Source organism: Thermobia domestica, chromosome 11 (assembly GCF_964235325.1).
Source record: "Thermobia domestica chromosome 11, izTheDome1.hap1.1, whole genome shotgun sequence".
NCBI classification, from domain to species: domain Eukaryota; kingdom Metazoa; phylum Arthropoda; class Insecta; order Zygentoma; family Lepismatidae; genus Thermobia; species Thermobia domestica.
Genome location: NC_137464.1, coordinates 255,719,583 through 255,734,537, shown reverse-complemented (window position 1 = coordinate 255,734,537; position 14,955 = coordinate 255,719,583). Strand labels below are relative to the sequence as shown.

The 14,955-nt window shown below is 36.9% G+C and overlaps 1 protein-coding gene across 1 annotated transcript in view; it reads right to left on the bottom strand.

Moving 5' to 3' along the window:
• The window catches only part of LOC145664956 (uncharacterized), a 60,070-nt gene that overhangs the window by 10,195 nt on the left and 34,920 nt on the right, over positions 1–14,955 (bottom strand). Inside the window, exons 9-12 of the mRNA XM_081732092.1 lie at positions 13,955–14,527; positions 12,223–12,496; positions 8,775–9,071; positions 4,315–4,432 (exon numbers count right to left, since the gene is read on the bottom strand). Coding sequence (XP_081588218.1) covers positions 4,315–4,432; positions 8,775–9,071; positions 12,223–12,496; positions 13,955–14,527 — 1,262 coding nt within the window. The remainder of the gene's footprint in view (positions 1–4,314; positions 4,433–8,774; positions 9,072–12,222; positions 12,497–13,954; positions 14,528–14,955) is intronic.

The window sequence follows — 14,955 nt, the reverse complement described above, 5'->3', positions numbered from 1 at the left end:
AAGAATCATCTCAAAAGTGAGGTTAACCATTAGAGCAAGTAAGTGCTCATTGGTGCCATTAACATTAACGTTAAAGCCTCCATCGTACGGCCCTTTGAGTAATAATAACACCACGTTTTTTGCTAGTCTCAATGCGTCCCTATATTCTCGCGAATATTCTGACGTGCCCAAGTTAGTTACTTTTTTTTTGGGACTATTGTTTATGTTATTGTTTATTGTTTATTGCTAGTCTGCAGAGTAGTCCTTACATTAATATGCCATTGTCCTTGATAATCATTGCGTATTTACAAGCAATTTGTTATTACTGTTAGAAGATATCAAAAAACAAGATAAAATATACTACTTAACGGTTCATATTTTTCTTTTACAGTACATAAACGATTAATAATAATAATAATAATAATAATAATAATAATAATAATAATAATAATAATAATAATAATAATAATAAGAAGAAGAAGAAGAAGAAGAAGAAGAAGAAGAAGAAGACTATTCCAGCATAAAAGTTATCAATTGCATTACACTGGCAACAAGCGACGCATATTTTAACTTCATAAAAAATCGTTTCTCACGATTTTCTGGAAAACTACGTATGATAACATCTTCATTATGTCAAGTTGTTTATCTCAGTGTAATATATGTCTTACCTCTGGACAATATCACAGTAAAACAAAAATTAAATATTAGGAGTACATCGTACTTTTGGACTACATCTCATTAACCATGGGAAGATTGAGTAGTGTATACTTTAAGATATAAGTTTCAGCTTAACTTGCATCATACATTCTTAGGATTACAAAAAGGAAATTTGTTCGTTTGCATTTGAACAAAATTCTTAGGATTACAAAAAGAAAAAATATTTTTTCCGAATTCCGGAATTTTTCCGAAATCCGGATTTTTTCCGAAATCCGGAATTTTTCCGAATTCCGGATTTTTTCCGAAATCCGGAATTTTTCCGAATTCCGGAATTTTTCCGAAATACGGATTTTTTCCGAAATCCGGATTTTTTCCGAATTCCGGAATTTTTCCGAATTCCGGATTTTTTCTGAATTCCGGAATTTTTCCGAATTCCGGAATTTTTCCGAATTCCGGAATTTCTCCGAATTCCGGAATTTTTCCGAATTCCGGAATTTTTCCGAAATACGGATTTTTTCCGAATTCCGGAATTTTTCCGAAATCCGGATTTTTTCCGAAATCCGGAATTTTTCCGAAATCCGGAATTTTCCGATTTTACTTTCCGGATTCCGGAAAGTAAAAATTCCGGAATTGGCCATCCCTAGTATTTATCACGCAATTATTAAGTTTTATATTCTCATGAGAAAGGGTGTGTGTAAAAATTCAATTGAATAGTTTAATTTGCTTAATTTACAATATAGACATTTTATGGATAAAATTGTCCATCTCCGGAAGAGTTTCTACCACCGTTACCCAAGTCAGTAGAAAGCTGAACAAAAATGGCATCTTGTGTGGCTCGGTGGTAGAGCGTTTACCTCTGCTGCGTGTAGTTTCTGGTTCGATCTCAACTCGCGCCAAGTGGGCTTTGTGGTAGACAAACACCGTGTGTGGAGGTTTTTTCAAAGCTCTGCCGTTGCCTCCCACTTTCTTCCTTCCACCATTCATTTATTCTCATCATCATCATCTCCTTTAGCTTAAATGACATAACCGTGAGATGTAAAACTGAAAGATTTAATTTCATTTAAAAAATGTCGTCGTGGATGGAATACTGAAGGATCCTGGAGATTGGAACTCGCCATTGAGTAAAAGGAAGACCACATTGAAGGCTTGTAAAGAGATACTACATAAAAAAAATAAACATGTAAGCAAACAAAAATTAAGTGCGCATTATTTATGGAATGACCTTCGTATAAGAATTTGGAGAAGCCAATGTGAATATCTTTGAAGTTACTGATATTGGTAAGGATATTCTAGTTTGTTGTTTATCCTTGTTGAAGATACCAGAGAATTAACGCATCATCTAGTTTGTCGTTCCAGCCGTTAACGTAAATTATCTATTGTCTAATAAATCAATGAATTGAATTGAATTGAAAATTTTGGGGTGGTTGAGCCGACGACAGGGGTCTTTTAGCACCCATCACTAGGTAAGAGGACACACAGTAAACGCGAAGAGAGACAAACATGCACAGCTAAAAAACCGTACTGTCCGTAGTAGAGAAGATCATAAGGAACACACTAAAACAGTCACGCAGAGCACCACGCTGAGTACAGAAAAAGAAAAGTGCAAGATAAAATAATAAATAATGCATGAAACGTTAAAAGCGGTGCATCCACATAACAGAACACTGCACAGTCACAGAGGCACACAGAAAAGTCAAATGGCGGATAAAACTTGCTGATGTCGCAGAAATTGGAACACCTTCAAGACGATGCCAGGATCATTGCTGAGCAGAGTTCGGAGGTCAGCGGGCAGGCCAAATTGAGCACGCACAGGCGCACGAGGCACGCAGTCTACAAGAAGATGACGAATAGTCAAGCGTTGACCACAGAGGTGACAGTCAGGAGGAGGAATTCTTTGTAGACGGTGTCCAATAACTATGACCAATCCGAAGACGAGCCAAAGACCTCTCTTCCAATCGTGAAGGGCGGGAGCTCGACGATCAGACTCCAAGACGGGGCTTCACAGCATGGAGTTTGTTGTTGATCTGCTGATCCCATGATGACTGCCAGCGCTGATGCAGAAGACGAGAAAAGACATGACGAACATCAGTGCTGGGAACAGGGAGGCGGCAACGACGACCATGAAGAGCAGCCTCCTTCGCAACAGTGTCGGCCAGCTCATTTCCAAGGATACTAACATGGCCTGACACCCAACAAAACTGAAGATCATAGCCCTCAGCAAGTAGGCCATGGCACTGAAGTAGTACTTGGTGGACAAGTGAATAAATCAATGAGTCGGCGGCATAAAGGAATTTTTATTTTTAAGATTCTTGATAAGGTCAGTAATGTAAATATGCTCGGGGATGGGTAAAGGTATCTATTGCCCGATTGCAGCTGAAAGGTCGGGATTAGTATCTTCTTCCCATTGAAAGTTAGAGGTGAGGTTAGAGGAGAGTCTCTTCTTCCCGATTCAGCTTGGAGAGATAAGAAGGTGACCAGTTAACAACTGATGTCTTCTTTCTCGAGGTGTCCGTTTATATAGTCAGTCTTTGCACGCGGAGCCTGTGGAGGAGTCCTCTTCGTATCTCTTTGTGTTTCATCGGTGATAGTCGGCTGCGTGCTAATACTTGTGGCGAACCACATGGTTTTGGTTACTAATATTGCAATATCCTTTTACTTTTTATTCACTTATTCTATTGAATGATATTATTGTGAAATGAAATTCCTAGTTTTATAGCCCATACTTATACCCTTTTGGCTAAAGGGGTGGGTAATGAAATAATTGATGGAATGAGAATGGGGAAGAAAACAGAAAAATCTCGAAAAATTCACAAACAGGATACCATCCATCGTAAACTCGCGTGGCCGATGGTCGAACCAGAGACCCCTTGCACTGGAGGTGAGCGTTGTGCCACTCAACTACCATAACTCCGTTGACAGAATGAAAGATAAATAAAATTAATTAATTAAGAGGTTGCTGAAGATCGTAGAGGATAGAAGTTTCCCAATATGTGTTACCTGAAGGAGATAACAGAATACTCTTACACCTTAATTCCACTAGTCTCAACTTAAGCTCGATATATCTGCGTAGATGAACCAACAGAATGGTATTCTTGAGTTATGGAGCTGGTTGTTCTCCAACGGTGCGATCCTCTTCTCTTGTCGATCCTGCACCTATCTTAACCGAGTGTCGAATACCCCTGTCGATGTGTCCTCCGTGGTTTTGTCTGGCTGTAAAATGATGACTTTGGAGTTCAATGAATGGGGAAGTATCAGGCTATGCTTAAAGATGTGCGGAAAGACAATAAGGAAACTAGTCGTGTTTATTAACAAATATGTGATTACAGAAGCTGTCTGAAATGTACAATCTTAATAAAAGTTTTGTTCCGATGGATTTTAAAGAGTTCATGATTCTGTAGAACATAGTCGCAATTTAATAGAATAATTGAATATGGCGAAGTAAGTTAAAAGTTCACACAGTTATCTCACAGTCATGTCACTATAACTACACAGATACTTCACAATACGTAACTTAATAACTTATTAAACCACACAATAAAAAGGGAGCGTCCAATTGGCAAGATAAAAGATTTAGCATGGTATTTAGCTAGTATTTTGAAGATAATTATTACTTAGAATACAAGTGAGTACAACGTAATATTTTATTTTAGAAAGAAACAAAAGAAAAAAATTACTAACCTCTCATGTCTGTCACAGTAAGCGATTCCACACAACCAGCATCCAAAAAGCAAAGTTGTTAATATTGTCAAAAAGGTGATTAACTGAGCTTGGAAAACTGGATCGCTTGTGTCAATCCCTAGGGAGAGAATTATTTGGATTTTTTTTAGAGAAATCGTACTGGTACTTTTGATATGTTGTTTCACAGTAATAAGGAATTCTAAAAAGATCCAAGCTGCTTCACTAACTTCCATAATAATAATAATAATTATTATTATAAATAGTTGACAATCGTCGTTGAAGTAGCTATTATTCCAGGAACTTCTACGGCAAGAGTCCACGTGCCCAGAATACAATCTCTTTCATGAGAGTCTTCTTTTCTTTTGACCAACTACAGTTTCCCGTTTGGCATTTGTTTGCAATGATAATTAACAAGACACTAGAACAACATTGGGAGCCATCTAATGAACAAAAACTGTTTAAAATTTATATTTCCCAATGAAGCGAAAAGAGACAACCAGTTATTATATGAAACGATAATAAATAAACAAAACAAGACCAATATATCTTGCTGTTCAGCATCACTCAAAAAAAAGAGAGGAATTAAAGAGTTACTAAGTAAATAAATTGCAATCATCACTTTTCTTCATTCATCACACAACCTTTAAACTGAAAAGATACTATAGAAATATTCTTCTCATGTAGCGAAAGAACTGAATCACCTGGGTAGGGTGCTGTTTCGTTTTAGTGCCTTCTCAGAATGATTTAGCCGTTCGGCTATACTATATAGGTAGAGTAGGGCTGTACATACGCATAGGTCAATATGAATCATGACTCGAGGCGGTAAGGTTTGAAGCGCGGCAAATTATTTCGGACTAGTTTCTTTATTTTCCAGTTCTCGAAAATTTTATGAATTTATTATGCACACACGTAGGGATGTGACACCGGATTTTTAGATGTTATCTTATATATATTATATATTATTGTATTCATATATTGTTATATATTATATTTATTTATTTTACATATTTGTTTTCTACTTCCATTCAAATTATTCACTTGACTGGTTCAAATTTCGTACACTGGTATTTATTGATATTAAGAGGGCGGCATTTTTAATGCAAAGGGGCGATAAATATGTTAAATATATTCCTACTATAGAGTACTTCTGTGATGCAGGGAAGGGGCTTAAAGAATTGTACATTCTCCAGTCATAACCACACAAATTACAATGATATTGTTTTACTACTTATTAATTTTACTAAGCAATAGTTCATAAATTTACTATCATAATTCCTAATCAAATGTACTAACAACAGTTAATGAATTTACTATCAAAGTTCTTATCTTGTTCATTATAGCTTTGAAAATATTCCTCAGTAGGCCTATTCATAAAACAAAACTGACCAAAGCACCAAATACATATTAATAAACTGTTACAAAAGTATTAATAATATATATTCGGTCTGGTTAGTTTTGTTTTAATAATACGAAATTCTTAATCAAATTTACTACGTAATTGTAGCTGTTCATAAATTTACTATCGAAGTTCCCAATCAACTTGACTAAGCAGTAGCAGTTAATAAATTTACTGTTAAAGTGCCTAATCAATTTAAACTATAGCAGTTCATAATTTTATTGAAGTTCCTAATGAAATTTACTAAGCAATTGTAGTTTTTCATAAAGGACCTCGCACTTTTCTTATGGAAAGTGGCTTTCGGCTAATGTTGTTGAAACTTCGCTGGTTGATAGTTCTTAACGTGTGGATCAAAAGTCTCAATGGGCACAAAGACCGAAATCTACTCCTTCCCCCCAAAAAACCGCCTCCAAGTAGCTGGGGGGGGGATTGAACTGATTTCAGCATGTAAAACAATTTGTTGTTTTAATCAACTCAACAAGGACCCCAAACAACCACATGTTAGACTATCAAACTAACCCACTTGATACCGCCCTTTGCCCCCCCCCCCACATATCCCCCCGCAAATTACCTTACGGATGTTACATATTACTGTAGTTTATAGTTGCGCGTATGTGTTGAAATTCCTACAGTTTTGGTCTCACCGACGATATAATGGGTTTCACGTATCGCTGATTACGAATCTGAGGTGAGAGTTCTAGAATTCAAGACGGAAGATCAACATGGCGGATCAAAAACACGAAACTCCTGAATGTAGCCACAAATAGCTGTTTACTAGGGTATTTTGGGTCGTTGGTTACGAATCTGAGGTCAAAATTCTTGAATTCAAGATTGCAGATCCAATATGGTGGATAAAAACGTCGAAGCCACAAATCGTAGTAGACTAGAGTGTTTTTAGATCGCTGTTTAAGTACGCAACATTCCTTGATACTTCAGCCACCATGTAGAATTATTCTGCACCCTTGCCCTTTACCAAAACCCACCACAGATATCTTAATGCTGAACGGTGTTAAAATAATTCATCAATTATCTGTTCATTATTTCCATCATTTCGGTTTGCAGCATCTAATGTGATACTTAGCAATGAGTCATCGGGATATCTAATATTCTGTAAATGTCGTGCATGGCCTAAATACCATAAGACACTTGCAACGTGCGCACATGTACCTAATGTACGAGCACCGCTTTGACATGTACAGTAGTAATCTTGAATAACATTTTGATCATAATCCTGGTCATTGTGTTAGTAGACAGAGGATACCGCGATGCAATTCCTTTACTGGAATATTTAGGAATTGATCATAGAATGCCCGCACTCCTACTACCACGTGAAAGACAACTATCAACAGAAGATGCGAATACTTCTCGACTAGTTACTAAAAGTCGATGGATAGTCGAGGCAAGAAACGGGCATCTAAGATCTGTTTTTAAGTTTCTAGCACAAACGTTGAATCTGCAACATGCAAAGAAACTGAATAGTTTTTATCGCATAGCTGGAGCTATTTTGAACAGATACCAACCCGTTATTTTCATGCAAGATGCAGCCATTGAATTAGCTAGAGAAATGAGAAATAGGTCAATCATGCCGAACGTTGTTAAAGCAAAAGTGGAGGTAGATAATCTTATTAGAAGGAACGGTCAATGGATACCGCTGAATGATCAAGGCCTAATTGATTTCCCTGTACTTAACTTAAACTACTTACGAGATTATACTGTAGGCACATATCAAGTAGATCTCTCATCCTCTTACGTCCCAGATAAACTAATACGAGATAACGATGAGCAATTCCAGCTTGACGAAAACGTAACTGAACCGGGATTCCTGCGCATACGTCTCTACTCAAGGTTCCGCAATGCAAATGTAGCCAATGATGAAGATGAACAGGATTATGATCAAAATGTTATTCAAGGTTACTACTGTACATGCAAAACGGTGCTCGTACATTAGGTACATGTGCGCACGTTGCAAGTGTCTTATGGTATTTAGGCCATGCACGACATTTACAGAATATTAGATATCCCGATGACTCATTGCTAAGTATCACATTAGATGCTGCAAACCGAAATGATGGAAATAATGAACAGATAATTGATGAATTATTTTAACACCGTTCAGCATTAAGATATCTGTGGTGGGTTTTGGTAAAGGGCAAGGGTGCAGAATAATTCTACATGGTGGCGAAAGTATCAAGGAATGTTGCGTACTTAAACAGCGATCTAAAAACACTCTAGTCTACTACGATTTGTGGCTTCGACGTTTTTATCCACCATATTGGATCTGCAATCTTGAATTCAAGAATTTTGACCTCAGATTCGTAACCAACGACCCAAAATACCCTAGTAAACAGCTATTTGTGGCTACATTCAGGAGTTTCGTGTTTTTGATCCGCCATGTTGATCTTCCGTCTTGAATTCTAGAACTCTCACCTCAGATTCGTAATCAGCGATACGTGAAACCCATTATATCGTCGGTGAGACCAAAACTGTAGGAATTTCAACACATACGCGCAACTATAAACTACAGTAATATGTAACATCCGTAAGGTAATTCGCGGGGGGGATATGTGGGGGGGCAAAGGGCGGTGTCAAGTGGGTTAGTTTGATAGTCTAACATGTGGTTGTTTGGGGTCCTTGTTGAGTTGATTAAAACAACAAATTGTTTTACATGCTGAAATCAGTTCAATCCCCCCCAGCTACTTGGAGGCGGTTTTTGGGGGGGAAGGAGTAGATTTCGGTCTTTGTGCCCATTGAGACTTTTGATCCACACGTTAAGAACTATCAACCAGCGAAGTTTCAACAACATTAGCCGAAAGCCACTTTCCATAAGAAAAGTGCGAAGTTCTTTACTAGCAAAGTTCCTACTTAAACATACTAACCAACAGCTGTTCATAAATTTATTACCAAAGTTCCTAATCGAATTTACTGAACCATAGCAGCTTATAAATTTATTGCCAAAGAAAAATATTGGTTTTCTCACCCCGTCTTACTTCTCAGACAAAAGTTCTGCCTTTGTTAATATATATATTCATGAAAACTGAGGGTAATCTAATTAGCTTTTGCTTACCCATATGACTATCATGTACTGTGATTCCAAATGTGTAAAAGACTTTTGCTTCATCTCCTTTTCGAACCCAACAGCTATAGAAATCTTCCAGGTCATCACGGTCTTTGTAGGACGAAATTAAAAGACTTGTCATATGCTCGTCTTCCTTCACTGAGAAGTGGTTATTATCCGGCTGCACAACTTGTCCTCGTTTTAACCAAAGAGTTTTTGAAGACGACTGCGGCGAAGGGTCTCTATCGTACACACAAGATAACCACACGTCTTCTCCCATCATCACTGGCACTTCTCTATAATTCTCTGTGGGAAGAAATGACCATTTGTCTGTAAACATCATTCAGTTACAATTTTGAGAAGTACCGATTTATCGAACCAACATTTTAGTTATACTGACTGATCAATCCCGTAAACTCACCAAGGATTGCTAGATCTGATCAATATTTTAATGGATAACAACCAGGATAAAAACAGATGGTATTGGGAGTGCGATGGTCATTCAGCACCGTGACCAAAATTGTGGAGCTACCTGAAAGACCCAGAGGACTCCGGTCAATGAAACTATAGTGATCCCACAGAGTCGTAACGCTTGACCTGGATCTACTGATTTTACCACCAAATAGAAGCGATTCTGTGTCCTGGTCATCAACTCCCATCCATGAAGCTTTGCCAGTCTCGTCTCTTGCGCTTTACGGAGAACATTTCCTGAGAGTGCTGTGTTGCCAGATTGCGGCTGTTTCGTTTTGTTGTTATTGTTGTTTTCGTTTTATGTTTTTGCTGTTATTTTAGTTACCGTTTAATTCGAATAATTGTTAGTATTCATGTTCTAATTGTGTCATATACACGTGACACAAAGTAGTTCATTATTAGTGTAGAGCCCAAGTTTCGCGAGTGCTTGAAGTCGCTATAGCAGCAACGATGGTAGGAGATATTCAACACTTCCACAAATTCAAATGGCTTGCTTAAGCCTTTCAGGGTTTTGTTTCATGGAGTTTAGCATGAGTTACTAAAATACTTACTTAAATAAAGTAATTGACGTATTTTAAATATATTTTTAAAGTAATAAATGCAGCATTTTCTTGATTTAACTGTGTTTAAAATTTTTTTACGAACTATATTAGTCACTTTAGCCGCCCGCATATTGACCAGAGAACAAGATAGCCAAGCCGAGGCTCAGCGCTGTGAGCAATGCAACAAAGCTTCGTACCACATATTCATTTCAGCACGTACCACATATTCATTCGAGCATTACCACATATTCATTTGAGCATGTACCGCATATTCATTCGAGCACGTACCGCATATTCATTTGAGTATTACCACATATTCATTTGAGCACGTACCGCATATTCATTTGAGCATTATCATATATTCATTTGAGCACGTACTGCATATTCGTTTAAGCATTACCACATGTGCATTTGAGCACGTACTGTGTATTCATTCGAGCATGCGCCACATATTCATTTAATCACGTACTGATATTCATTCGAGCACGTACCACAAATTGACGCACATATCGCATATGCATTTGATCATGTACTGCATATGCATTCGATCACGTAGCACATATTCATTCGAGCAGGTGCTAGGCAAAGACCTCGACAACTTTGTGATTGAGACTCATGGCTCTCTCACGGCTTCCTTTCCTGCCTTTCTATGCCTCGACTTGGCCGTCTACCTTGGGTCAATGAGCAGCCGGCCTTAGTGTATGACCATTTTCAACAGGTAAATCACTCTCACAAGTAGTTTGCTCTTACAGAAGATTTGTTAAATCTCAAATAGTTTCATAAAAAATATATCTACACATATGTTATTTAAAACGCACCAGTTAACAAGAGGTCAGTTCTCCAATATTTAGAACCGTTGTGCCGAAACTGCAACGTGTTTTCATTAAGTGATTCGATTTTCGTGTGACTGACTTACCTGTTGACAAAGAATGGGGTAAAACGATTCAGAAAAGCTCTTTATACGGATAATTAAATCAAGTGCTACACTTATTAGTTTTAAAATATACCAGTCTACTATTGCTTTAGAAGAAAATGGGGAAAGTGGGGCTTTTTCACACGAGAAACAGTCACAGAGATAAAAGATTTCAGTAGTAATGTTATAGCAGTCACGGGGCTAGAATCAAGTACGTCCTTGTACCCTAGAGTAACATATATAACAGAAACGGAGTTCGAATCCAGTACGTGCTTGTTTGTTAGGGGACCACATATAATAGTCATTTTATAACGTCCCTGTTCGGGCTATTTTATAACGTTCAGGGATTTTGATCTCTTATGGCCCTGTAAGGGTCGCAGTTTCCATAACGTTTATGAGTTGGAATTCTTTCAATTCGTATTTAAAAATCAGGAATTATCAAACGATAGGTTAGTTTCAATCTGTGCTCCGAACCGTTTAGTCTAGTTGCTATATAATCAGTTATGTTGGTATTTCCGAGGCACTCACATAAAAGAATATTAAAAGGTAAGTTGTAAATTGCAATACAGAGCAAAGAGGCTTTGTTACTCTCAACAAATAGAAATTTCGTTTTGTTTAGCTGGTGTAGGCACCAGTTGCCCATTTAAGATTAATTAGTATATCGGTATAAAACCTATAACTTTTTTTTTAACATTATGTTTAACTTTGCTATTATTCTAAGGAAATATTTCTTAAAGAAGCGAGTAACTAATCTGTTAATAAATCAACTGTGTGATGATTCTGGATCACCTGGTCCAGAAACTAGAACCAAATCACTACTTGGCAAGGAAGAGGTTCATTTTATCGTTTTATGTACTTCGCAGTCTATTCTAAACTTGAATGTATAATAGACCACTCGACAGTCTAAAAAATAAAAATAAATAAGTAATAATCTATTGCAATTTACAGGGTGTCTTAAATTAATGTATACACCCTTTTGAAGCACAATATCTCACTAATTGAAGCAGATATACAAGTTTTCTTATATTGCGTACCTTTAAGACATAAATGTTTTCTGACAACGAAGGTGGGTACTATCTTCTACAGGTGAGATAAGATCTGAATCTCACCTCTCCTCAGAGATGGATAAAATGAAGATAAAATGCTGCAGAGTACCCACCTCGCTCTCTGGATTTAACCTCCTAGATTTATTTCGTTGGAGAATTGTAAAGAGCACGGTGTACACCGAAAAAAACACAAACACCGGAAGATATGAGAGACCAAATTGAGCTGGCTGTTGCTATACCATTAGAAACAATAGAATCAGCATGTTGCTTTGTTCTGTATCGTTGTCGACGACGTTTTACAGCAAAAGTTCGCCATTTTGAACATTTGCGTCTCTAAGGTACACAATACCACAAAAATTGTGTACTTCTCTGCTTTAATTAGTTAGATATTGTGTTTTAGAGAGAATATATTAGTTTGAGATACTCCTGTATGAACAAAAATACGTAATGTTCGCACTATACTTGTGCTATTTCCTATATCTCACCTGAGAAACTGATAGTGCTTGATGAGAATTGATTATCTTCTTGTTCTACTGGAAGCGCCGTCAGGTCTCTCTTTCTACCATTGGATACAAGGGATCCTATCATGGCCGAGGTATCTGCATGTTGTGGGATTATGCTTCCGTAGAAGAGTTTCATATCTGAAGGAACTGATCCAAGAAACATATCCTGGACGCAGTTGAAATCTCCAGACATTGAAACCATTGTCCTGGCTTTGTTGTTTACGAGAAGTGTTACTTCGGAATCTGACTTGAGTAACTGAAATTAAAAGTAAGTGTGATCTGTTTTAATGATAGCTGAAATATTGGTATTAAATTTTGTGTGATCTGCTACCAACTACGGTATTATTGCATGGATTAAAGTTTCATGCAGATGAAATGTCTCCTTATTATTATTATTATTATTATTATTATTATTATTATTATTATTATTATTATTATTATTATTATTATTATTATTATTATTATTATTATTATTATTATTAACGTTATCAGTTAAACCATAACAAATGTAACTCTCCTACGAAGGACTACATCCCAACTAGTATCAACTTTAAGTGCAGTATAATATTTTCAATTATATAAAATGAGTTTGGTGTACATTATAATTGATAAGACAGAATAATTTTCATCACTATGTAAGCTGTATATTCATTTATTTCACCATGAATACAATTAGTTGCTTGATTCAGTATTTTTTTTATACTTGTCGGTAATACAGGGTGTTTCAAAAAGAATGGCCTGATTTTAAAAGTCCATATGTATTGTTAAAAAAACATACTATAAAAATAGAATAAATTGCAAAATACTCACAAAAATCTTCAAGTTTTATCTATGCTATTACAAATGATCTATGTGGGCGCGAGTAGCAGCACGAACAACATCTATACGATAGCTTAATTCCACCATTTCATCGAAAGTGCGAGGCCAACCTGGACTCTTCCCTTTGCATAAGCATCCTGTCTCTTCAAATTGGCGATATCAACGACAAACGTTTTTGGGTACAGGCGGATAAATACCAAAACGCCGACGAAATGCACGCTGGACCGAAATCACTGACTCAGTCTTTGTAAACTGCAGTGCACAAAACGCCTTCTGTTGAGCGGACGCCATCTTATTTCTGACTGACTGCAAACTGAAAAGACGCACTGTCACTGACTGACATCTAACGACGATTTTCTGAAACTCTAGGCCACGCTCATACAAATAAAACTCATTTCCTTGCCGGCACGTCCTGTGTTTTGTAATTATTACCGTCCAAAATCAGGTCATTTCTTTTTGAAACACGGAATATAATTGTAAAACTTAGTACCACTTTTGTATGTAAAGTTTTTTAATAAAGATGTTCTCTCTGCAAATGGCACTTGAATTTTTCCAATCTCACATTATGTTTATTGTAAACGCCTCGCATGTTAAGATTGACAACAGTAATTTTTTTTTGTGCCCTTGGAATACTATTCTAATTATTACTTTCCTGGCATTATTTCGGGAAATAATACTGAACTTAATTGCTAATGGAACGTAATGAACATGTATTAATTTAATTTCAATCCTGGCCTAAGCTTTAAAACCATCCTGAGAATGAGCACTCTAGAAGTGTGTTCGAAATACTGATGATCCTTTGAAGGGTATTGGTTACGGTAGGAATACTTTGAAGTCAGTATTGTGACATAAAATACTAAAATTTAACATGATCTTTGTTTAATAATCTACGTACCTTTAGGTTGTACCACTGTCCAGATACCAATGGTTCTGAGCTCGTACTTTGACTAATTTGACCATCAATATTAGCTTTCAGCTTTAATGTACCAGCTTCAATAGTGACAAGAATATAATCCTTTTTGTTATCTGGTTCAGTTTCTTTGTTTTCTCCTGGCAAAAACATCAACGTTCCGTCAAGTCCTCGAAGTTTCACTGTAGTTTCCACTTCCCACAACCGATCATCGGGTGGACACGGCCCCCTGATAAATTGCTTAGGCTCCAATTGCCGGAATGTTTCCTCGTGTATTGCACGATTCACCAGCACGTTGGTCGTTTGGTGAGGTGCATTAGTGTTTTCTGGCTCTCGTCTCAGACTCATTGGTGTAAAATTGATCACTAATAGATGTATTTTTCCACGAAATGGCGGTTTTCCTGACTTGTGAGAACCTACTGTCATTTCATGGTCTAAATCAATATCTTTTGGAATGCATCGGGGAAATTTGGACACTGCAGTGTCAGGTGAGTCATTCAATCTAATAAATGCCTTCGTCCCGACGATTCCTGCTAAAACCATTTGCCATTCACCAATCTGAAAATGAAGAAAAATAGGGTAAATATAATAATATGCCAAACAGAAAAAGTAATTGTATGAATGAAATTAGTGTGTTTCCAGTTAAGAGTCAGAGATATATTGTGAAATTAGTGTTTTTCTCAGGTAAGAGTCAAAGATATGAGATAAAATTAGCGTTTTTGTAGCTAAGGATCAGAGATATGGGGTAAAATTAGTGCTTTTGCAGGTAAGAGACAGATATGTGATGAAATTGGTGGTTTTCTGTGTAAGAGTTAGAAATGTGTGAAGAAATTAGTGTTTTTCCAGGTAAGAGTCAGAGATATGTGATTAAGTCCGTCAACTCCTAAGGCCCATTCTGGATAAGATGCATTTACGAGATTGGTGCTCACGTATATATTTGTCCATCCTAGGTTTTATAACTGTCTCCCCTCACAGCTGAATTCTCA